Source organism: Nanorana parkeri, unplaced genomic scaffold (genome assembly GCF_000935625.1).
Source record: "Nanorana parkeri isolate BGI_ZX_2015 unplaced genomic scaffold, ASM93562v1 scaffold1133, whole genome shotgun sequence".
Lineage (NCBI taxonomy): Eukaryota > Metazoa > Chordata > Amphibia > Anura > Dicroglossidae > Nanorana > Nanorana parkeri.
Window position 1 is genome coordinate 523843 of NW_017307401.1, and position 24972 is coordinate 548814.

At 46.3% G+C, this 24972-nt stretch overlaps 1 protein-coding gene across 1 annotated transcript; it reads right to left on the reverse strand.

Moving 5' to 3' along the window:
• Positions 1 to 2315: 2315 nt before the first annotated feature.
• MRPS30 (mitochondrial ribosomal protein S30) lies at positions 2316 to 18368 on the reverse strand. The gene is made up of 5 exons (XM_018568060.1): positions 17743 to 18368; positions 12930 to 13075; positions 9957 to 10062; positions 7627 to 7803; positions 2316 to 2593 (listed from the first exon to the last, which is right to left on the reverse strand). The coding sequence occupies exons 1-5, from the start codon at positions 18284 to 18286 to the stop codon at positions 2331 to 2333; spliced, it is 1236 nt and encodes a 411-aa protein (XP_018423562.1). The 5' UTR covers positions 18287 to 18368; the 3' UTR covers positions 2316 to 2330.
• Positions 18369 to 24972: the final 6604 nt, after the last annotated feature.

Sequence of the window (24972 nt, forward strand, 5' to 3'; positions counted from 1 at the left end):
AAATCTGTAGCTTCTTGCCTCTTCTGAATCTCAGGATACCTAATTGTGTGCCTACGGTTTGTATGTAATGCCACACAATTTGAGCTTTACTAGTGCCAATCTGTTGTAATGTTCCTACTTTGATGATAAACTTTATCTGTTAAAAAAAATAAAGTACATATTTTCATAATTAGGGATGCACCAAAATTTTGGCCGCCGAAACATATCGGCCAAAAATGGCCCTTTTGTCAAAATGCCATCTTTCGTCTGAAATTGCAGTGCATCCCTAGTTTCTCTCCTCCCTGCTGGGAGCTGCTCGCGCTGTGAGGTTAACCTCTCTTCCTGCAACACCCCACTCAGCCTCCTGTCACCAATCAGGAGAGTGGTGTTTGGGCGAAGACAGCTGTCAGCGGAGACCGGGCCAGTGGAGGAGTCAGCTGTCAAATGAGACTGAGCACTCCTCCCCGCACTGCCGGCTTAGCTGTGACACCGAGTCAGGATGGAGAACAGCACAAGGAGTCAGCGATCGCTGAATGTCTGAACATAGGAGTAACAATGTACCAGTTATGAATAGGAAGTGATCTACATCCCTTCCTGTTCATTCATGAATGTGTACATGGTAAACATACTATCTCCACAAGCTCAACCTGTGTAACCTCAGGACCCACATTTGTCCTTAGTCATTAGGTCATGACCCAAGCTGCACTGCAATGGAACGCATGGTATTGCGGTACCAATGTGGGCAATAAAACTGGGGGTGGGAGATGCGTTTGGGGTTCCATTTAAATGAATGGCAATGCAATGAACCTCTCACACCATAACTTGTGCCCAACGCACTGTACTAGTGTGAATGGGCCCTCAAAAACACTGACAGACACACACATTCTCACACACACGTACGCACTCCACAAAAAATATTTTTTTCTTAAAAATCCACCCAGTCTCCCTACCCTACGAGAACTGGAGTGGATCCTCAGCCTGGGATCCAGTGTGGGCTGATGTGCTGTGAGGGAGCTCCATCCATAGGTGTATCCAGTTGTACAGCTCCCTTGTGTGCCCTGTAGGGGTGCCAGGAGCCAGAATGTTACATCACTCCGGTCCAGGCACCTCTACAGGACACACAAGGGAGCTGTAAGCAATGCACTTATGGATGGAGGTCCCTTGTGACCATAGCCCTAGCCCACCCCACCTCAAGCTGACACTCGGTATCGGGCAGCATATTTTGAATGGCTGTTTGGCGTGAGAACTGACCGTGCTGCGCTAGGGGAGAGGCTGAGGAGCCTCTCACCTAGAAAAGGGGAAGGCATGCATGGACCCACTAAACATGAGGTTCGCGACCCGCTTTTGGGTCACGACCCACCAGTTGAGAATCAAGGGTATAGAGGATTCCTGTTCATTCATAACAGGGGCTGCAGAAAAGCAGATTGGAGGACTCTGTATCCTCAAACTCTTTTTCTATTGTAAAAGGGAAATGTCAGGAGTCTGTTTAGACCCCCAATATTTCCCAGGGCCCCGCTACAGTAAAGTTAAAAATATTTAATAAAAATAAATTAAAAACGTTTAAAATTAAATGCGGTCTGACTTCTTTTTTTTATTTTCAGCTTCAGTCTCGAAATTTCATTTCAGTGCACCTCTAATAAATATACTTAGGCACACTACAGGACATACAAGCTGGTTAAAAGGAACCACAGTGTGAAGCACGGGGGAAGGGCAACTACAGGTATTTGACCCAACTAGTAGGGTCAGATACATCCAGTGGCTGAAGAACAGTGAAGTTTTGGCATTTCAAGACATGGGCTGCAGGAAAGGCAAGTATTGATAGGCTTCTTTCCCAGGATTCGTCTTCTCTTATAAGTGACCCTGTGGTGACAGGGTCATTTTAGCCTTTTCACTGCCAGCAACGGCATACATCACTGGCGGCGGGCCCCTCTAAACAGACTCCTGGTGCCTATTAACTAGATCTCCCCGCTGAATGGAGCCTCAGTTCCTCAGCGGTCATTCCCTGGCTAGAAAAGCAGTCTGCACTTGAATAGCTTCTTTGAGGTGGAAAAGGTAACAATAGGAGGTCTAATAGACCGCCATCTAATATTTGGAAGTCAGCAGATCTCATTCACTAACCTAAGATAATTTTTTTGCCAAGTGAACAGACTATTTGCCTTTAGTATCAATACATTACAATATGATCAGATCAATCTGATAGTTTCTCAATTAAAAAAAAACAAAACACAACTGCCATTAGAAACAAAGTCGCAGACACTTTATTATGAGCAACAATTGATAAGTGCATCATTCAGACGTAAGTAAATATATACATATTATATAACCAGCTCCTTCTCTGCAAAGCCGATGTGCTATTCTGGGCAGTTCAGAAAGAAGTTAACCAGCTTCCTAAAAACATCATCATTAAAGCCCTTAATGTCCCCTTCTTCAATGGCTTCATAGAGAGGAGCGCTTTGTGTTCCCCAACAAATGTTCTTGCGGTTGGGATCCTTATCAGCATCCACTGCCAGAGCTAATGTATTGAGCTGGTAGCAAAAAAATGAAAAATATTTCCCATCGGAAATAACCGCTTGTGAGACAAATGGCCGTGTCACATCCGCCTGGCTCCAAAAACCTGCAAAGCAAATGGTACAGTTTAGCCTAAAGCATCAAAGAATTATTTTCATTTCAAGCAATTTATATTTGGAAGCAACATGCTTACCTCTGAATCTACAGATCATCAGCGAGTTATGGCGCCATTATAAATCCCTTTGTAGCTGCCTGCACTGAAAACACTACGGCCTTGTCCACACAGGCTCCAGCTTGTATAAGAGTGTGTATAGCAAGTAATGTACAAAAAGCTATAAGCAAGTTCCACACAGCTTTAAGGCTTTTAACCCTTTTACTGCCAATGGAGTATGCCATATGTCAGTGGCAGCGGGCCCCTCTAAACAGACTTCCAGCGGCTACTCTGTTTAGCCGTGTAAAGCCGACGGATATCTTCACACTGGAATCGATTCTGGCGGCTGAGCCATGTGGATTGTAACGTGAGCAAAAAAACCCTGGCAGCGAAAGGGTTAAAGAAACCTTCCTCCCCAGTTAGAGGATGGTCAATGCAAATAGGAGTGGTGGCTGTCACTTTAAGTAAGCCATTAGTAAGCTTTAGTCTTATGAGGAAATGGTGAAGCTTACTGAACACTGCTAAAGTGCCAGCTTGCGTTCGTAATAAGTTCTGTGTCTAACATCCCCAGACTGGTGCAGAAGATTGCTTTGACGCCTTAAGGGTAAAGGCCTTTTTTTCATTTTTTGCACTCATGTTATAATCCACATTTTGGATTCCCAAACATTATTTTCTGGAAGCCAAGACCCTATAGAATAAAATATTGGCAGTTTCAAATTTTTATGTTGTACGACATTAGCGCAACTTATTATCAAACCCAAAACTTTAGTGAAAAATGCACTTGAGGGTAAATTTAGTGCCCCAAAAAACAAAAACATTTTTTGTAAAATCTAAAAGACGAGGTTACGAGTAAATCGATACCCAACATGCCCAGGTTAAAAATTGCGTGCGTCCGTGAAACAAACAGAATTCAGTACCCCAAAAAGTCTATAGACGACGCTTTAAAAGCCCCCACAGGTCATCAGCTTAGAGATACGCGTAAATATTGGCCCTAGAACTATTGCTCTCACTCCAGCGCGCTCGGCGATACCAAACATGTGTAGCACAATCATCGTTTTCGTACGTAGGCGCACCAAACGCGTGTTTACGTGAAAACACGTATGCTCACGGGGAAAACTGTTTTTTATTTTTTGAACTATACTTTAATTGCTATTACATAGGGGGCTTACAAGCCCCCCATGTGATAGCATAGTGGGGGTGACACTAAAAGACCCCTAGTGTCACCTTTACACTCTAAATAAGCTATTGAAGTGCAGATCGCTCTTTGCTGGGCTCCTGAAGCTATGGGACCGGAAGTTATGTAATCTGCATCGCTCCCGGTCCCATAGAACGGGGAGGAAATCGGTGAACGGAGGTTCGTCCATCTCCTCCCCAGCTTCCTGCCGACACCCGAGATGCCGGTCATGGGCCCTTAGGAGGGACAGCGGAGCCCAGGAAAAAGAGCAAAAGGGGGGCGGGGCGGCCACTTTACAAGAACGTAGAAGCGATCTGGCAAGAGCTAAGTCGCCAGAATCACTTCTTCTGTAAAGCCGGCCCTACAAGTGTGAACAGAGTCTGTTTAAACCCTTGAGGATTCATGACGGGATTGTCCCATCATGGGTCGTGAAGGGGTTAAAGCTGACCTCCAGCCTTACCTTCAGTCTCTCACCAGTACAGGCTCCACCCTTATAATTAAATGGCTTACTCCGATTTCTCTCTACACTGTGAGCTTCTCACCGTGTACATTACAAACTGCGGCCTCATTTGCTGGCTGATGTCCATCTAGCTTGTTCCCCCTAAACCTGACAAGTCCCTGGCGTGTCCCTTTCATTCATTGGATGTCCGTTATTTCAACCATGGAGGTCCAGCATCACACGTGGGCATCACCACAGCTTTCTGTTTTCAGGGAGCCATGAATAGTACCTGCCAGTCCCTCCCAACAGTCAAAATTGGCTTTTACTGCATATAGAAGCACAGCGGTCTAGTGATGATGTCCTTGGGTCTAAATAAGCGATGTAAAAAAAACAGAAGGGTTTTGTTTTTCTTAAAAATGTCATTAGCATGTTAATTAGGGGGAAATGAAGAACCAGGGAAGGCAAAATATAAGCTGGAAAAGCCACCTGTACACACTGCTCTTAAACAAGCTGAACTGTGTGTTATCAAGGCGTATCTAAGAGTTTCTGTAGCATCAGATGGATTCAACACAAATGTGCAAAAAACATAATGCAATCTTCAGTCTCGTATACACAGGCTTTAGTCTATAAAAGCTCCTCATATATACCAAGCAACAGGATAGCTCTGGCCAGGTTCCTTGAAGGTCTTGTACACAGGGTTCAGCTTCTGTAAGAGCACTGCATACAGCAAGATGTCAGCAAGCCTAGCTATACCTACAACTTGTTAAAGCCTTCTGAACTGCTTGTAGCTTGTGAAAAGCACAGAAAAGTCGGGGTGCTCTAAAAGCTTACCTGTTTTATTTTTACATTTCCATAAATTATTTGGTATTCACTTGGAGGCAGAGTGCCCCTAAACTGCTAGAAAATGTGACTACCTAACTACTCCAGTACCCCACCACACCACATAACCTTTTATGTAGCAGCTAGAAAAAGGAGTGAAGGGGCCACTGCATTGACGCCTGAGTGACAGCTCGAAGTCTGCTGGGGCTGCAGCATAGCGGCCTAGTGGTTAGCGCTTCTGCCTTGTAGCACTGGGATCCCTGGTTCGAATCCCAGGTCACAATCTACAAGGAGTTTGCATGTTGTCCCAGTGCTTGCGTGGGTTTCCTCCCACACTCAGGAGACAATGAACCTACCAGCATGTCTTCGGTCTAAAAAATTGGCCTTGTATGCATGTATGTATGCATGTGAGATAGGGACCTTAGATTGTAAGCTCCTTGAGGGCAAGGACTGATGTAAATGTGCTCTATGTAAAGTGCTGTGTAAATTGTCGGCGCTACATAAATACCTGTAATAAATAAAACACAGCAGCATGCTAAGGGATGTCTACACAAGAGGCTTTTACAGGTAAATAACAGGCATACATCAATTGCACCTATAATCCTATGGGAAGTTTTGAAATGAAGGGCCTGGTGACGGGGTTACTTTAAGGTGAAACTAACTTTAAACTAAATTCATTGCAAGGATGATGGGGAAGGAAAGGAAATGAAATTTGCTAGAAATGATGTTAATCTAGACAGCAACGGAGAATTTCATGAGCTGAACATTGCAAATAAAATATCTGAATTCTTTGCAAACCTTAATAGTGGCAATTTCTAAAAAGAGTTTATACAGTTTATTAAATATACTCCAAGCAATACATAAAAGACATCACATCCCAGCACACGTGCCGCCAGACAAACAACTAGCTAGTAATTGGACATAATCCACAAGCATTCCGTATTAGGGATTCACCGATACAGGTATTTCGGTTACCAGTCCCGATATCTTTTTTCGGTACTCACTGATAACGAATACTGATACCGGAAGTCCCAATAAGGAAGCCAGGCAGCGTGTAATGATTCGCCACCCAGCTTCACAAATTAGCAGGGAAGCCCTCCCCATGCTTCTCGTCACTATGCGACAAGAAAGCATGGAGCCGGCTTTTTGCCCAATCAGAAAGCCGAGCACTGTGTAATGACGCCGCGCTCGGCTTCCTGAGTGGCCCGGGAAGCTGGCTCCATGCTCCCTCGTCACGAGGAAGCATGAAGCCGGCTTCCCAGCCAATCCGAAAGCTGGGCAGCGAGTCATTACACACTGCCCGGCTGCCTGATTGGCCGGGAAGCCGGCTCCAAGCTTCCTCATCACAAGTGACGGGAGAGCATGGAGCCGGCCTCCCGGCAAATCAGAAAGCCGGGCAGCGTGTAATGACGCGCTGCCCGGCTTCATGATACTGGAAGTATCAGGGCTAGGCATTGGAGCATTTGGGCGCGTACGTATTCGCCCAAATACTCTGCATCGGCACTGATACTAGAATCGGTGCATCCCTATTTTGTATATTATGTGGAAGAGTTCACTGAAGTAACCAAGACATTAACACTGCCGGGCCAAAAAAATAAAACAAAAAGTCACACACTCCAATATTTCTTTGGACTTTGGGATGCACCAATACCAGTAGAAGCACAGGTGCCGACACTGGGCATTTTCCACTAGTACTCGGAAAAATGCCCCGATACTCAGCGCCAATATCAGCACTTTAAATTTGTAAGCACAAGCGGCTTCTGTAAGGTACCACTCTTGCTGGGGACCTCACGGCACCCTTGTGGAGACCTCACAGGGGCTGTTTACAGTGTCGGATGGCCCAGCATCTACTCCTCCTCCTTCACATAATATATGTTCTCCAGGTAAGCTCACTGGAGTATTGCTTGTTATTCACAGGAGTGATCCATATCATTATACGGAAATCCTGGCATCCATGTCAAGAAATAAAACATCAAAAGGGGGTTTGGATAAAAATGTATCCCATGCACAGTAAATGGGCATGTCTATTGAAAACATTTCACCATACTCTGGCATAATATTCGCCAGCATATGGTGAAACGTGTCTTGTAGCCGTACGGTGCTCTTGATACATCCCCGTCCTCTTCTTGCCAATCACACAACGACTTGTATTCTTTGAACAAAAAATACAAGACGCTTTATGAATGGGCAATAGTGAGGAGGGGCCGGTGATGTGACTGGAGTGCTTTACAGCTGGGGTCGCATCTCTCTCTCTCCTCAAGTGCCAAAAGCTCAGCATTATGCGCAGGAAACGGCGTGCTCTAAGGTAAGATTTTACTGCCACACATAAACAGCTTTTTAAATGATAATTCACACACCTAGTACAGAATGTAGGTTATCATTTTCCCCCATAGCGTGGCTCAAATAACAGATTTTTTTGTTTTTCTTGGAGACAAAACACAATGGCCATTTCTGTACATAGACGAAGTACCAACACTCCACAAGATGCTCTCTTGGTGCTGCTCTGACAAAAGACAAACAGAGGCCAAGGGGGAAGGCGTTGGGGGGTTGTATTACCTTGATACATAGCTTGTGCTCCAGTCCAAGCAAAGAGACTTGCCATAGCATTGGCACGTAAAAACACTTCAATCTGGTCTTCAAGACTCAACTTTTTCATCCTATCCCTCTGGAAACGGTCTGGCACCAGGTGAAACTGTGTATGGCCAAATCTACAGGCACCGTCCACTTTACCACCTACAGAGTACACAGTGATTAGGCTGGGATGCTCCATCAAGACAAACGAGAACAAGAACGTTATGCAAAACACTGACAGCCTGCATATAACTTCAACACGGGTAGAATAAAGACACTCTGAAACTCTTATTCGGCTTGGAAAGCAATGATATCCTTGGCCACAAATGACTGTCTTCAAAGCTGATCATTTGTACAGAAGTAGTTTGATTAAACTTCATGGCACTGAAAGATGTCATCACATACCACTCATGTCCAGAGCGCCTCTAAACATAAGCTGCTAAACCTACAAACTAGGGATGCACAGATACCAAGTACCGTACTTAGTACAAGTACAGATACTTTTCCAGCTCCAAGACTAGAGAAAAACTCAAAAGTTAGGAGGCAGCTGTCATTTGTAAGGAGCACACGGAGCTCCTGGGATTTGTACATCTCTGTTTTAATGTATGATTTGTTAATAAATACACACTTTTTTTTTTGTACGGAATTCACCAATACCATTATTTCCAGACCAAGTACAAGTTCGGATACTTGTCCAACTACTCACAGATACAAGTACTGATACATTTTTGTTTAATGTCATGTGACAGTTCTTCTATAACAATACAGACTAAATGGTTTCAGGACAGTGATGGAGCACCAGAGGCCCAGTCTCAGCTGCAACCCCCGGTAGTTCGGGTGAAAATGCCAAGTATCAGCACTGGTATCTGCGCATCCCAACTGCAAACCATTTTCAGCCAGTGCACTACGCTGGCATAGCGGGGGACCCGTAGCCGCAATGCATAGTGGGGGATATTTGTTGTACATTTTCAATATACTGTTGAAAATTTGAATTTGAATAGATGTTTAGAAAAACCAAAATGATTTAGATGTATATTCATAACAGAGTGGGTCTTTTCCCACTATTGTCTGATGTCAAACCTCTTTTGTTTCTTTCTTTGAGATTTGGTATTGTGAGCAAAAGACCAACAAAGGTTTTGGGGCTTTTTTTTTTTAAATTCTTTATGCAGATTCTATGGTTGCCAGATTTAGTTTGCCCACCCCCACTCCTATGCTTTACTCTGGGCTTACCACGGTGACGGGTGGCTTCAATCAGCAGTGATGAGGCATGTGGGGCAGGGCTGCCAAAAATGGTGACAATGGAACCTGGTGGCTTGGAGATTACTCAAGAACAGTGGATCTCAACCTGTAAAACCTCAGGACCCACATTTTTTGTTGGGCATTAAGTCGCGACCCAAGTCACACTGCAATGGAAAGCACGACATTGCGGTACAGCGGGTTCCGGTGCGGGCGACTGAACTGTGGGCAGGAGGTGCGTTTGGGGTATCATTCAAATGAATGGCAAAACACCACACCAGAACGTGTAATAGGTGCGATTGCGTGGTACAGTGCGTTAAATGCACAGGACTGGTCGAATAACACACTATACATGCAAATAGATCCTCAAAAACACTGAAAGTCAATCAAATCCAGATCCACCCAGTCTCCCTATCTAACGAGAACTGAAGTGGATCCTCAGCCTGGGCTCCAGTGCTGTGATGGAGCTCCATCATTATTTGCATTGCTTGTACAGCTCCCTTGCGTGCCATGTAGAGGTGATGGGAGCCAGAATGTGACGACACTCCAGTACAGACACCTCTGCAGGGCACGCAAGGGAGCTTTAGGCAATACACTTATGGATGGAGCACCCTCGTGGCCATAGTTCCAGCCCATCCCACCAAATGCTGACACTTGGCACCGGGCAACACATTTTTAATGGCTGCTTGGCGTGAGAACTGACACTGCTGTGCTAGGTGAAGGCTGTGAAGCCTCACCTAGGAAAGTGGAAGGCACGCGGCGACCCACTGAACATGGGGTTTGCGATCCACCAGTTGAGAACCAAGGCTCTAGCAGCAAAGCAATGCAAAATAAGAAATGGTCCTCTAAATGATGACCAGATATCTGCTTAAATCACTTCCATTTTCCCAGCTGAGAAAAAGGCAAACCCCTTTTACATATATGGCACCAGGTGAAACAGTATGGTCCAAGCTACACTGACTATTTACTGGAACCCCTTTTTACTTAGCTGGCACCAGGTGAACCTGCACAAGGAGCCCACTTAAGGAATAACTCAAACTACTGGTGACTAATGTATGGCGATAACAAGAAGAACTTACCAATGAATACGTTGTTGTCATACTGTTTTTTAAAGAGAGGTAATCTACTTGGCTCATGAGGGATGAACGGAATCTCTTCAGGTACAACATGATCCAGAGGAACAAACTTAAAAAAAATGGACAAAAAAAAAAATGGTCAAATGGAGCAATGGGAAAAAAAATTGAAACAATTAGCTTGCTATGTAAACAGAATTATAGAAGTATAGCACCAAAGAATTTAAGACTGAGGAGAAACAGGGGTTTTCCAGTTGCTGGGTCATATACATGGACAATAATAAGTCTAACATAAGAAGGTAGCACTGTGTATATGATAAACCCAGAAACACACAGGTAGTCTTTATTCACAGGTAGTGCTTGTTAATGTTCCAATCTACTCTTCAACACTGATATGGGATCGCATTATGCTGCAAACTTTTGATCTCGTGAGAATATCTTCTTCACTACGGTTACCTCAAAATGCCCGTGTGTCAAAGCCCAAAAAGATTCAACTAAGCCCCCATTCACACCTGAGCATTTTCCTGAACAGCAACTACACTAAACATGGAGGCACCCATTATTTTCAATGTTGTGCGTTCACACACGTCCGTTGGGTCACCTGTAGTTTATAAAAAGCACATGAGCTTTTTATTGGCAGAATTGCGCGTTTTGGAACTTTAAAAGGGAGTGATGGAAAATCATGTATTTTTGCATTTAACAACCATCTCTCCCTCCTAGTAACAAGCTTTCCATTGGCCAATATAAAAAACCCAAGGCTGAAGAACAAGCGAAAAAAGCTTCAAAATCATCTGAAAACCCTCAAGTGTGAATGTGGCTAATACTACTAAATAACTACGACATCCCAACTCATTCAGGCCGCAGTAACACTTAGAATAAGAGAAACGTCACCAGCGCACCACATTCCTTAACCAGTTGACATCCGCGGTGTTAAACCCCCTTCCCATCCAGGCCATTAAAAACGAGCACATGGAGACGCCGATCGTCTATATGTGAAGCACCTGGTAACGGGTGTTTGCATTGGTCGGGTCTTTTCTGCCCGTGCGCGCCCGCTAAGGGGCAACCCACCAATGCTGCAGTGCCGTCCGTCCGCTTTTTTTACAACGGGCGGACGGCAAGTGGTTAAAGCAGGGATGGCCAAACTCCAGCCCTCCAGCTGTGGTGAAACTACAAATACCATGAAGCATCTCTCCGGGAGTCATGTCTGTGAGAATCCTGCAAAGCCTCATGGGATTCATAGTTCCACCACAGCTGGAGGGCCGCAGTTTGGCCATCCCTGCCTTAAAGGATCATCAATCGGAGATTTATGGAAGACTCATGTCAAATACACAAGCGCTTTCGGGGCCACGCAGGGGCCCTTCATCATAAATAATTAAAATTCTCGCTGTTTTGCAATTGTGTAATTGCAATGCCTGATGAAGGGACCCTGCATAGCCCCGAAAGCGCTTGTGTATTTGACATGAGTCTTCCATGAATCTATGATTTAAGGAATCTATGACCTTTGGTGACGTTTCTCTTATACAATTTGCTACCGGCGGCGCCATCTGCCGTCATTCCAAGCACCTTCCCCGAATACGGGGATTTCCGGGAAGGACTGCAACAATACTTCTTTACCTTACGCATTCACACATAGGCGCTGAGTACAGCCCTGCAATTTAAAGGCAATGCATGTTTGTACATGTTTTTTCAAGTGGTTTTTATGCACTATTTGTAGTACAAGAGCAGACCTGAGCATTTTTGGCACCACAGACTTTCAGGGCCGCTTCACACTATCTGCATTCGGGCTGTGCTGGCCGATTATTCCAGTGCAACTAAACACAAGGCAAACTGCAATATCATGAATGGGCTCGGTTCACACCTGTGCGTGTGTGCTCAAAAAAGTATAGAATGCATTACTTTTTTTTTTGTTATTGAGCACACCACAGTGACATGTGGTACAACTGCATGGCACCGTGGTGAGAACACAGAACTGAATTAAACGAGAACTATGAGGCGAGTGAAAATCACTCCTCAAAGTTTGAGCCGACATGTGACAATGAAACTGTCACAGGTCGGCTCAATAGATCGGGAAGCAAACGAACACATACCGTCGCTTGCTCACTTCTCGATCATCCCCCTGCAGAGAGCTGTGACTGTCAGTCAAGGCTCCCTGCAGTGACTCCCCCCCTCAACGCTCCGGTCCTCCAGCACTGACTGGAGGAACGGACGGGGGAGGGGGCGGGTACAGCAGGCTCTACAAACTAGATAGGCAGAGCTCACTGTCACTTACGCAGCTGGGTGGATCTCGACAGTAATGTCGAGATCCGTCCAGGCTGTGGCGGTCTCAGTATACCGCGAGCTGTTGCTCGCGATATACTAGCTTTGGGTCACGGGAGGAGGTTATTGTATGTCCTCCCGTGACCCTTAAGAGAACTATGGGGGAAAACACTTACCCCATAGTTCTCTTTTAAGGGTCACTTATGTCTCACAAATAAAATAATGCTATGTTGCTCGATCAAGCGCATCGGCACTGTTTGGGGACACGCGCACCAGGAGCCGATTGAGCGCAGCCTCTGGTTTGAATACCCTCAAATGGGAACGCTGTCTATGGGACCAAAATGCTTGATTCTGTCTGAAAAGAAGTGTGTGTACTTTTTGAGCTACATACATTTTGCTAAAAGTGACAGAACGCTCCAATGTGAACAGGAGTCATTTAAAACAATGGGATTCCTCCTGATGGGTGTTGTAATACTTAAGCTACAAAATGGCCCTTCACAGAATAGTTACATAAAAAAAAAAAAATGGCATTGAATTAGTACACACACACGTGTCAAATCTGACCCAGCACTACAAATTGTACTACTCTAATATGAAGGCTGCCATTGCTATAGATAATTTTTAAAGATTCCCCTTTGATAAGTCAGTACCAGAGGTATCCGGCAGCAGCTTCCCTGTCACATATGTACCAAGATGCCCAGCAATATCTGTGCCTGGCCTTACCTCTGGAAGTGGTTTAGGAACTCTGAGCTGGAAAAGTGGCGTGTCATCAATCTGAAAGCGGATGGGATCAATACAGCCTTTCCTGTGGCCCCGAGGAACCCTGATCTCACCACGCAACCAATAGAAATTCACCTGAGGTTTCTCATCTATAGATACACAAAATAGCAAAGGTCACACACAACATGCAATTAGAATTCCAGGTTATGAACTGCTTTAACAAATTTCTAAAGTTGTTCATTTCTAAATATGAACGCCCCCAACATTTGGAGGATTGAGCACTTTAATAATCACAAAGCACTGAGGATTGGATATGGACAACCATGAAATAGTTGACTATTGGGAGTAGTGATACAGTGTTTGAGGACATGTTTTGTTTATCATATTGTTTGTGTATTTAGTTATATAGGTTGTTGTACTCATGAACAGAGCGCATTTTAAGATAATCTACTTCAGTGGTTCTCAACCTGGGGTCGGGACCCCGTCGGGGGTCGAATGACGATTTGCCAGGGGTCGCCTAGCAGCTTCCGGCCACCCAGGAGAGAAGCACTATCTCTGCTCCTTTTTTTTCTGACATCGTGCCCGCCGTCAGTCAGAAAAAAAAAAAAAAAAAAAAAATTTATCGAGCAGACTAAACCTTTCCAGGAAAGTTTTTTTTTTGTTTCCTTCCAAAAGGGTTAAAAGAAAACCTGCCGCTCCGTGTGCACAGTGAGAGGGGATAGCAGTCTTCCCCTCTCACAGAAGTTCCAGCACAGTGCTGTGCTAGAACTCCTGTATTGGAGGTGACAGGTTCAATAAAGAGAACCTGTCACCTCCAAATGCTATCACACAGGGGCTTGTTACCGCTGTGTGATAGCAATGAAGTGGAAAAAAAATTGATAACAAAAATTATAAAAACCAAACAATAATAAGGTGAGAGTCCTCCCTCAGCCCTCTCCTAGCGCAGCAGTGTCAGTTCTCTTGCCACGCCTCCAGATGTCGCTGCAGCAGCCGCGTCATCCCTAAATTTTACCGTTGGGGGTCACCACAACTTGGCAAATGTTACCAAAGGGTCCCGGCCCTAGAAAGGTTGAGAACCACTGATCTACTTTGACATTGTTCAGGATAGCTTGCAGTCTGTACAAAGGAGCGCTCTAAAAAGGACATTTTGTGTGTGTTATTTTTAGGTATGTTGTGTGAATAAAATATAAAGGGGGTTCGACTAATTTGACCGCAAAAGTAGAAATACACTTTGGGGGTGATCTACAAACCGTTTGCAAAGTGCAGAGCACATTATGGCCACTAACTAGAGCAGAGGAGCATGGGAAATTCCTGTGTTCCCTGCCTCCACCTAGACCTAGAGGATGTAATGAGCTGCAAATTTAATTAGCATAGATGCTCACTAAGTGAACGTTTTATAAATCGCTCCATTTCAGTATGAAAGTGCCATGTTTTCCGACAGAGTTCTGCTACATCAGACTGCTGCACAGACTTGAGCTAGAATCATCATACAACATTGCATGGATGTCAGTGCTGCTGTACAGCTCCTCCAGACCTTGGCTGTATTAGCTGATCCAGTGTACAGAGAAACAATCCACATGACAAGGAACTCCAATGTTTCCTGCTACATCCATCTCCTTTCCAGCTATATGACTAGTTCAGAAAGCTTTACAACTTCCACACAGGAGCTCCAGCATGCACGAAACGTTTCATCTACTGTCTTTCTCAGAGGCATTGGGGTGGATGAAGTCAATGGATGAAACATGTCAGGCATGCTAGAGATGGCTTGATTTACTCCATTACTGTGGGTCAAGTTCCTATCAGGTGAACTGAATCTGCGCTGCTGAGGAGCCCGAGTGACCAAAGAGCTCAGAGGAGTAAGTACAACACGGGGCGATTACCTGGAGGACCGATGATCTGGTGGCTGTAACACGAGCGTTTATTGACCTCCAGAAATGTGGATCTGATGGGCATGTGTGTGTAATAGAAAGTGTGGCTGTTAGAGGTCTAGAATAGTTATCTGGCAACCAAGGACTGGTGGAGGAGCTGCAACCAAACACCTAATTATACACAAGTGTAGTACTGATATTTGCAGACTGAGGTTGTATTTTTAAAAACGCTCTGCAAAAGCACAATTAAGAACAGACATTGCCTGAAATTCATGAAGAGTTGCCACCATGCGACAAATGTCATTGATTCAGGGGTGTCGCCAGACGCCCGGGACATGTAGTTCCGGGGGCAGGGCAAGTGGTTTTGTCACGATTTTAGCCATGCTGCGGACAAGTAGCAGGGCTGTTTTTTTTTTCTTAAATGAGCGGGGGGTGTGGAGCGCCGAGAGCGGGTGGCGTAGACGGAGCGCTGAGAACTGGGGACGGAGCGGAGGGCGTGGAGCCGTGACGGGGCGGGGGGCGTGGAGCTGTGACAGGCTCTGTCACCTCCCTCAGCCTCTGTCCCCGGCGGCCGCTGCTCGTTCCTATCACAGGAGTTCTAGCACAGTGCTGTGCTAGAACTCCTGTGTTGGAGGTGACAGGGTCAATAAAGAGTACCTGTCACCTCCAAATGCTATCACACAGGGGATTATTATTCCCTGTGTGATAGCAATACAGTTAAGTTTTTTTTTAATAGTTAAAAAGAAAAAGTAAAAAATAATAATTAAAAATGTAACTAAATAAAAATGTAAAAAATAAAAAAAGTCAAAATAATAAAACAAATGAAAAATTTTTACAAAGTAAATACAAATTTTTATAATGAAAACCAGCCCCGCTGTCCCCATCTGCATGCGAATAAACGCGCAGTGTTTTCAACTGCAATCGTGTGCAACCGCTCGGGCAGGGTGATATTGTAGCAGGAAAACGCGCAATCTCCCTGGCATGACTGGGGTGCCATTAGAAAATAATGGCACTGCCAGCGCGATCGGCAGGGGTGTGCGATCCGTGACTGCCCGGTCATCGTGCACGACACCGAACGGATGGCTGGGTGGTCACGGAATCGCACACCATCCCCGATCGTGCTGTCAGTGCCATTATTTTCTAATGGGACCCCAGTCATCCGCAGGCAGATTGCGCGTTTTCCTGCTGCAATACCGCCCGGGCAATCCCACAGATCACGGTTGAAAACACTGCGCAGTGCTTGTCGTGAAAATAGGTACATCTACCTTTTTTTCAGCGATTGCCACCCAGATGTAACCCCATACATGCGGATGCAACCGCTGTATGCCACCGCACACAATCACACGTCCTGGGAATCCCCAAGTCTGCACCAACCCTAAAGGGTAAATTCACATTCCCAAGTAATTTGGGAAAAAGGAATTAACCGCACAAATTTCCCTCCCACTATACTTACCTTTCGGCGAACGGTCCTTCCCGTCCACCAGTACGGGTGTACCATCTGTACCTGTTCCATGTATTCTGAATTTCGCTCGCAAATTGCAAGCACTCTTTGGTCAACGTAGTCACCTGACGGCACTGACCAATGAGAAGTGCTTCTTAGCACTACTAAATACGGTTTTGGTTAAAATTATTTTTTTTTGTATCAGGACAAGTAGATTGTCATGAAGGACAAGTAGATTCGGCCCTCGCTTTAGTCCTTGGGCAAGTAGTTTTTTCTAAAATTTCCACACCCCTGTTGATTGCAACAAATTTGTGTCCGAAATACGTACAATATTTTGTCACAATGCCTGCATTCTTTTCCCGTTTGAAGGACGCTGTGTGGCTGAACATAACTGGTTGCTAGGATGCTTGCAGCCTCAGGCTTGCTAGCATCCTAGCAACTGACATTGTGCCGCCTGACTGGTTGCTAAGACACTGCCTGTCTCTGGGTCACCAGCAATGGGTGACACTCTGCAGCCGAGCCTGGTTGGTTGCTATGTTGTCAGCTGTCTCTTAGTAGCCAGCTACCTAGCAACCAATGACCTTGTGCAGCCAAGCCATATTGGTTACTAGGCTGCACAAGGTCATGATGTTGTGCATCGATCTAAGCCATTAATGATTGCTACGACACCACCTGCCTCAGGGTTGCCATTGTCCTAGCAACCAATGATGTGCAGCTGTACTCGATTGGTTGGTACAGATCCAGCTGCCTTGTACTCACCAACTAATGACACTGTTCAGCCAAGCCTTATTGGCTGCTAGAAAACCAGCTGCATCGGGGTCGCCAGCATCCCATCAACCATTGACATTCTGGTTGCTAGGAAGTGCTAGCGACGAGAGGCTGAGCCTGAGCAGTTGCTATGGCGTTTGCTGCCTCCTGCTCACCAGCGTCCTAGCAACCAATGACACTGTGTAGCCAAGTCTTATTGCTTGCTATTTACCACCTGGTATTTCTTTATGAATCTATCTCAGCCTCCGTGACAATGTAAAAACGTTGCTATCAAGAACTACAGGATTTAGCGGCACATGTTGGTAATAGCGTTAGAAGAGTCGCTCGGCTTTTCTACATTTGGTGCAGAACTTTCTTTGCATCAACACCAGAAAAGTGTCACAAATGCTTTAAAAAATGGCCCCCATTACCTCTATTATGGGGAACCATCACTTATGTGTTTCAGTATATCAGAGCGCATGTATTAAAGGATGCTCATGTTTTCTTTTATTACTCGGGTGACAGCAAGGCGACCCCCTTCCCCACCGCCGGGTGACAGCAAGGCGACCCCCTTCCGCACCGCCGGGTGACAGCAAGGCGACCCCCTTCCGCACCGCCGGGTGACAGCAAGGCGACCCCCTTCCCCACCGCCGGGTGACAGCAAGGCGACCCCCTTCCCCACCGCAGGGTGACAGCAAGGCGACCCCCTTCCCCACCGCAGGGTGACAGATAAGACCCCTCCAGGAACCCCCCCACTTACCCAGGGCAGCCTGGCGGAGGATGGGGTTGTGTTTAGCACACTGGGAGCTGAGGATGGACATGGCACTGGTGAGGAAGGGGGCAGCGGACACCTCCTGGCTCCTGTACAGGAAGCTCCGGCCTTTCTTGGCATAGTAGAAGTCCTGCAGTAAGGCCTCACACAGCAAGGAGCGGACACGGCCCAGCTCATGCTCCTCCAGGCCGCCCCCCCTCCTCTCCGGCAGCCCCGGCCTATAGGCGGTCTTGGTGAAGTGCTGGTACCAGCGGTCGGCGTTCTGGGCGAAGGTCTGCGGATACACCACGTACTTGAGGCGCTGCAGGCCGGTGATCAGCTTCAACTTGCTGCCGATGTCAGTCTGGGCGTGCACCCGGCTGTAGTGTCCCTCTATCCGCCGCTGCCGGGACGCCTTGCTCTTGGCCGTCATAGAGGCCACCACGGGCGGGTAGAGCGAGCCGGTCGGCGCGGCTGGCTCCGGGGGGAGGAACAGGGCGGCCGGTAAATCGTTATTGTGCTGCAGCCTCCCGAATATCCTGCGGCCCGCCATCTTGTTGATCCCAGCAACCAAGGACGCGACCTTCCGCGTAATGCACTGATTGGACGCTGACAAGTCAGCTGTCTGTAGAATGACCAATCAGGGCGTCCAAGTGTCCAGCAGGCTCTGTCGCACAATGTCCGTGTACTGCACGTGTATATGTCACGTGACAGGGGGCTGAGCTGATGTCATTAGGAGGGAAGGCCGAATGTTGAACACCGGTTCCGGTTCCGTCCATTTAGAATTGTCACGTGATGCTTCACTCTTAAAGCTGAACTGCAGGCAAAACATATAGTAGGGTTGTTCATTAAAGGCTTTGGGACACTTATCTGGGCAGCCTGTTTTTAGCTATGGAATATTGGGGCTTCATGCATAAAAGTTCGGGAGGATGCTGTTTACATGGCACTGGTGCCACTACATGGCGCTGACGAATATGGGAAATGCCTATATATGACAATGCCATCTAGGGGCGCTAGTGGCACTCAAACGCCCATCATGTCCTTTATATATTTCCTCCATATAGATGTAGTTTTCCAGCATGAAATAGCTTCCTGTAATAAAGACCTGTCACTCTGCTCTCTCTCCTTGTGGAGGGTGACTGGTCTTGTGTCCGCCCCCTTCTGTAATGAAGACCGGTCACTGCTGCTCTCTCTCCTTATGCAGGGTGACTGGTCTTGTCTCCACCCCCTTCTGTGGTTTTCTGCAGGCAGCCTCTAGTGGGTGGGACCTGCTGGGCCCCTCCCACAGCTCTGCTCTCTGCCCAGGCTGTGTACAGAACAGTGGTGATGTCACTGCAACATTTACAAGGTAACATCTGAGCATGCAAAGGCATTTGGTGCACACAAAGTGGATTTATATCCTTTTACAATTATCAAAGGATATATTTAACCCCTTCGTGACTGACGACGTACAGTGTACTCCCGGTGACTTTTGCCGCCGGGACTCTGTTTAAACTTGTAGAGCCGACTGTCGGCTTTACAAATAAGGTTTTTGTGGCCGGAGAACATCTTTAACCACTTGCTGACCGGGGGTGTTTGTACCCCTTTCCTGTCCAGGCCATTTTTCAGTATTCATCGCTGCGATAATTTGGCTGACATTTATTCCGTCATGCAACGCTGTACTGAAATGAATTTTATACCATTTTTTGGGGGACACATAGAGCTTTCTTTTGTTAGTATTTAATCACCACTGCGGGTTTTATTTTTTTTTATATAACAAAAAAAGTACCGAATATTTTTTTTTTTTTAATGGTTTTCCCTTTATTATTTTAGAAAACAATTATTTTTACCCAATTTTTGGGTAAAATATAAAACGCGGGGTCACGTCGGGTAAATAGACACCAAACATGTCAAGCCTTAAAATTGCGCGCGCCCGCAAAATCGCAAAAAACCACCATAGCCAAAATTTGCCATAGGCGACGCCTTAAAGGACAACTATGAGGTGAGTGCTTTTCACTCACCTCATAGTTCTAGCCGACCTGTGACAATGAGACTGTCATACCGGTGTTCGCTCACCTCTCGATCCTGTCACGGCTCTCTGCCGTGACAGGGGAGGGGCAGGATTCCCCCCTCCCCGCTCCGATCCGCCAGCGCTGACTGGCGGAACGGACGGGGGAGGGGGCAGGTACAGCTGGCTCTGCCTCTGGATAGGCAGAGCCAGCTGTCAGTCACGCAGCTGGGCGGATCCAGACATAATTGTCGGGATCCGCTTCAGCTGCGGCGTCTCAGTATACCGCGAGCAGGATGGGAGAACGCTAGTTTGTGTCCTCCCGTTACCCTAAGGAGAACTATGGGGAAAAGCCTTAACCCCATAATTCTCCTTTAAAAGATTTTACCGCTCATCAGTTTAGTGTTATCAGTGATTGATGGCCCTAGAATTATTGCTTTCATTGCTACGTTCGCGGCGATATGTAACACGTGCAGCATAATAGGAGCAATCCCCGTTTTTGCGTGTAGGCGCATGTAACGCATTTTGTGCACGTTTTCACGCCGGGTGGTTTTTGTTATGGAAAACCGCGCAGCAAACGCCATGTGTGAATGGAGCCTTGCTCTCTGTGGGGAAGCAGTGGTCTCTCTGCAGAGGTCTAACAAGCCCCCTCTGCTGAGTCAGGCTTATAGCTCTGCAGTCATAAAAGCTCATGCTCCCCCCTGATCAGAGAACTCTGACTCAGAAGATTGTGTGTCAGACCTCTACAGAGAGACCACTGCTTCCCCACAGGTAGATAGGCTACCACTCTGCAACTGCTGGCAGGGGACTGGCTTTCCTATTTAGGACAGGGCTGTTTTAGAAACAAAACAAACTGTAAGACTTTGCAGGCCTTTTGTTTTGAGGTACATGGACTGTATATAGCCAGGGCCGGTGCTAGACATTTTGCGCACACGCATGGCCCCATGGCGGACCTGAGAGAAAGTTGTCTCTTAGTTCCGCTCCTCTGCTCAGTGGGCATGGGTGCAATAGCCAGCCTGCTATTGGCTTTTGCAATTTGAAATAGAGGGGGGCACTGTGGGTGGGTGAGTGGTCGAGTCGGCGCCCTAGGCGGCTGCCTAGTTTGCCTAATGGCAGCACCAGCCCTGTATATAGCTGATTTAAACTGAACGGGGAAGTTGGACTTTAAAGGAGAACTATGAGGTGAGTGCTTTTCACTCACCTCATAGTTCTAGCCGACCTGTGACAATGAGACTGTCATCCCCCCTCCCCGCTCATCTGTCATGAGAAAAGTCTGAGAGCTGCCACGTGTCCTAGGGAGAATGTTAGTACCCTGGCTGTCATTTCTGATACTTTGGTTTCAATGTTATCAGACTGATGCCCTAGAACAGTGCTTCTTAAAGTGTGGGTCGCGACCCCATATGGGGTCCCGCAAGTGAACAGGGGGGTCGCGATCCGAGTACCTGACCAGGACCGCCATTAGGGGGTATGGCCGGTACTTGTGTGAGCGGTCCAGGCGGCCGAGGAGCACCAAGCTAGATTGTTTTATTTCAGTTTAACGTATAATTTGCAGTGTAGTGTAGTTTTTAAGGTCGCGCCCCCCCCCCCAAGAAAGTTTAAGAAGGCCTGCCCTAGAACAAGTACAGAGATAACGACTTCTGACACATGAGCAGCGTGCTTGTTCCAGATCTGTCATTCTGAGCCTGATGAAGGGGACCCCCTGCGGCCCCGAAAGCGCTTGTGTATTGGATGGCAATGTGCCATTAAAATGGATCATTGACTAACAAAAACTGGTGTGCTGGTGACATTATTCCTTTATTCTGTTCCAGATCTGTGACTCAAAGTATTGAAGCGAGAGACAGCCAGACAACTAGTATTTTCAAAAGAGAGCCAGCAATTGTGACCCCTAATGTCATAGAAACAGCATTCGGTCACGTCTCAGCAGATAATTAAAAATAATATACTCCATGTGCATTCAAGCACATGTGGTAATAAACAGGCATAGGTGCGAGCAACCCATATAGTTTTCCTTTAGTCTCTGTCCACATGGGGTGTTCTGGGATTCCTGCGGCAAGAACCTACAGATTCCTGTGGCAGGAGTACCAGGTGTCCCCGTTTAGATGCAGCCGATGTTCATCCTGTCCAGTGGCGTAACCAGAGTTATGGGCGCCCGGGGCAGAACATTTTTTTGCCCCCCCCCATATTATATAAACACCCACTAGAACTGTACCCCCCCACCCCCACACATATATATCAGCTAAGGAACTACAAGTCCAAGCATGCCATCATTGTCCCTGTACTGATGATGTTGTTTCTGAACACAGAATAGATGCCTCCAGCGATAATCGATGATCTATTCCAAACTGAATGAGATACAACACTGGTGACTAGTCCTTTGGCCTGTGCTTGTCTTATTTGGGCACAGTTTCCACAGTTCAGGTTCTCTTTAAAAATCTGTTCTATGGGTGAGTCCTGCAATTAGATCTGAGATTGCATATAACAGTCTCCCAATACTTTTTTATTATTTAACTTTTATTTCTTTTTTATTCTTTGCATACGTTGTTTTCTTTTTCCCTCCACATTCTTCTGACAGTGGCCATTTTTGCTAAGGGCAGATTAAATCTCCCTTTACTTCCTGAAACTCTGGCACATGTGACTAGGACATGTGAGTATGCACATCATCCCGGGGAGGAAAATGCCTTTCCATGAGATCTCATCAGATTACACATGAGATTTCCCAGCAATGCTCTGCTGATGTAACCTTCCCAGGATGCAACACTTGGGCACAGATGACATCACTAATGCCCAAGAGCACCAGGAAGTGGAAAAACAATAATTGTAAGTAAAATAAAAATATGTTTGCACTAATGAATGTAAGATGATTTCATATCTAGATGCAGAGCTGCACACTGTGGTGATTTTTAGCCAAAGGGGGTAAAGGTCCGCTTTAATGATATTGGAAAGAGGGGTGTGTGACCAGGGGGTAACGATTAGGTGGTTACGGGTCAGTGGGTCAAGGTGAAGGGATTAAGGGTAAAGAGTAGGGATTCACCAATACCGGTTTTCGGTATCGAGTACGAGTCCCGATATCTTTTTTTTCCGGTACTCACCGATACCAAATACCGGTACTGGAAGTCCCATTCAGGAAGCCGTCTCTATGCTTCCTCGTAAACAGCTGACAAGGAAGCATGGAGCCGGCTTTCTAGCCAATCAGGAAGCTGGGCACGGTTTAATGACTCGTTGCCCAGGTTCCTAATTTGTCGAGAAGCTGGCCAATCAGGAAGCTGGGCAATGAGTCATTACACGGCGCCCAGCTTCCTGATTGACCAGAAAGCCGCCTCCATGCTTCCTCGTCACCTGGTGATGAGGAAGCATGGAGACGGCTTCCCACCACTAAGTGACGAGGGAGCATGGAGCCGGCTTCCTGGCCAATCAGGAAGCCGGGCAGCGTGTAATGACTCGCTGCCCCGCTTCCTGTTACCGGAAGCTCAGGCATCGGGCTAGTCATCGGAGCATTTGGGTGAGTACGAGTACTCGCCCAAATACTAGGAATCGATACAGATACTAGTATCGGTGCATCCCTAATAGAGAGGTTTATAATTAACTCCAGAGATATAACCCCCCACAAATGATTGAAGTTCTGCTATGATTACTACATTATTAAATTAATTTTTTATGCAACTAGTGATATTTGACATGACTTGATATCAGCCACTTGCAAACCCTTATACTGCAGCACTCAGGGAGCCAATCAGGTGCACTGCATGCAAATGTGTTAACAAAGAATATGCTGATTGGGGCAAAGTTCATATATGGGGTTGATGTTTGTAGGTGCTCCTTTGCTATCTCCTCATCCTCATCCTAGGCAAATTGGGCCCCACTGAGAACATGCTGGAAAGAAATGAATTTCTATTCATGTAATACATTTATTATAGACAGAATTGGTAATCTAAGGATTTTATATGATTAATTGATTGTCTGTATCACTCTAGAGACGATGTAGTTTTCTCTCAAGGAAGCAAAGGTAATGACCGTGAAACACGTCGGGAAAGAAACAGCGAACCATCTTCTCAGACTTGAACCCTTGTCAAATGGATGGTTATTATAAAGGACTATTCCACTGAACCGATGTTAAGGTCACATTGCTCTTATGTAGAAATGCAGGAAGCAATAATATAAGACAAGGGAATTATGAGAAGTTGAAGTTAGAGCTACATGAAAATGTTTGTATTATGCCAATGAAGTTATCATGGACATTTTAAGAGATGTAATAAAAGAGATTTCTACTTTATATTTGTATATGCACAACTTAATTCCAAGGCACCTTAAAAGTCCGACAAACAGAACACATTTTTTTTTCCTATATGAATTTGTAAATTTGGGATGTGGTACCCTGTATCCTAGAGACATTTAGATTTGGATGAGCTGATTGGGGCAAAGAGCAGAGGGAGGACCTAATCAGTCTACTGTTGACCCCCTTTGTCAACCCAGCAAGCTCGGGATTGAGCGATGACACACCTGCATGCCATCTACAGTCTGTAAATATAACACTAACTATTGTCCAGTGGCGTCACAAGTGTGGTGTGGGGAGTGCGGCCCCCACCTGGGTGACACCATTGGAGGGGTGACACCAAAATGACTGACAGTCATTTTGGTGTCACCCCCCCTAAAAAGTCGGGCACTCGGTCATGGACCGAGAGCCCAACAGTGTCAGGAGAGAGGAGGGGACCCGGCGGCATACCTCAACCCTGCCGTGTGAATATCCCCTCCTCTCTCTGCCGGCGCCCATCACTAAGATGGCCACTGGCAGGCGTCAATTAGATGACCGCGCATGCGCGAGGACATCATCGCGCACACGTTTCGTGATGTCATGACGTCACGCAGGGTGTCACCAGGTCTCGGCTCCGGGCCGACACCTGGCCTCTTGACGCCCCTGCTATTGTTATCTGGCTGGCTGTGCTGTGTGTCAGAACTGTGCACATTTGTATAAAGCATTTCTTTTCATGAATTAGATACATTGTAGAACAATTGTAGAAACGATCCCATGCTAAAAAATGGCTGTTGTAGTTGTTGTAACTGTAAAAAGGTTAAAAGCCTACAGTACAAATACATTAAGGCTGGATTCACACCTAGGCGACATTTATTTTGTGCAACTTTTTTTGTGCAAGTGTTTTAAGTGCGTATATTAAGCCGGACGTTTTTGTGAGCAGATTCTGGCACATTCTTGTCAATGGGCAAAACGTGTACAAAAACGCGCAAACAGAATTGCATTG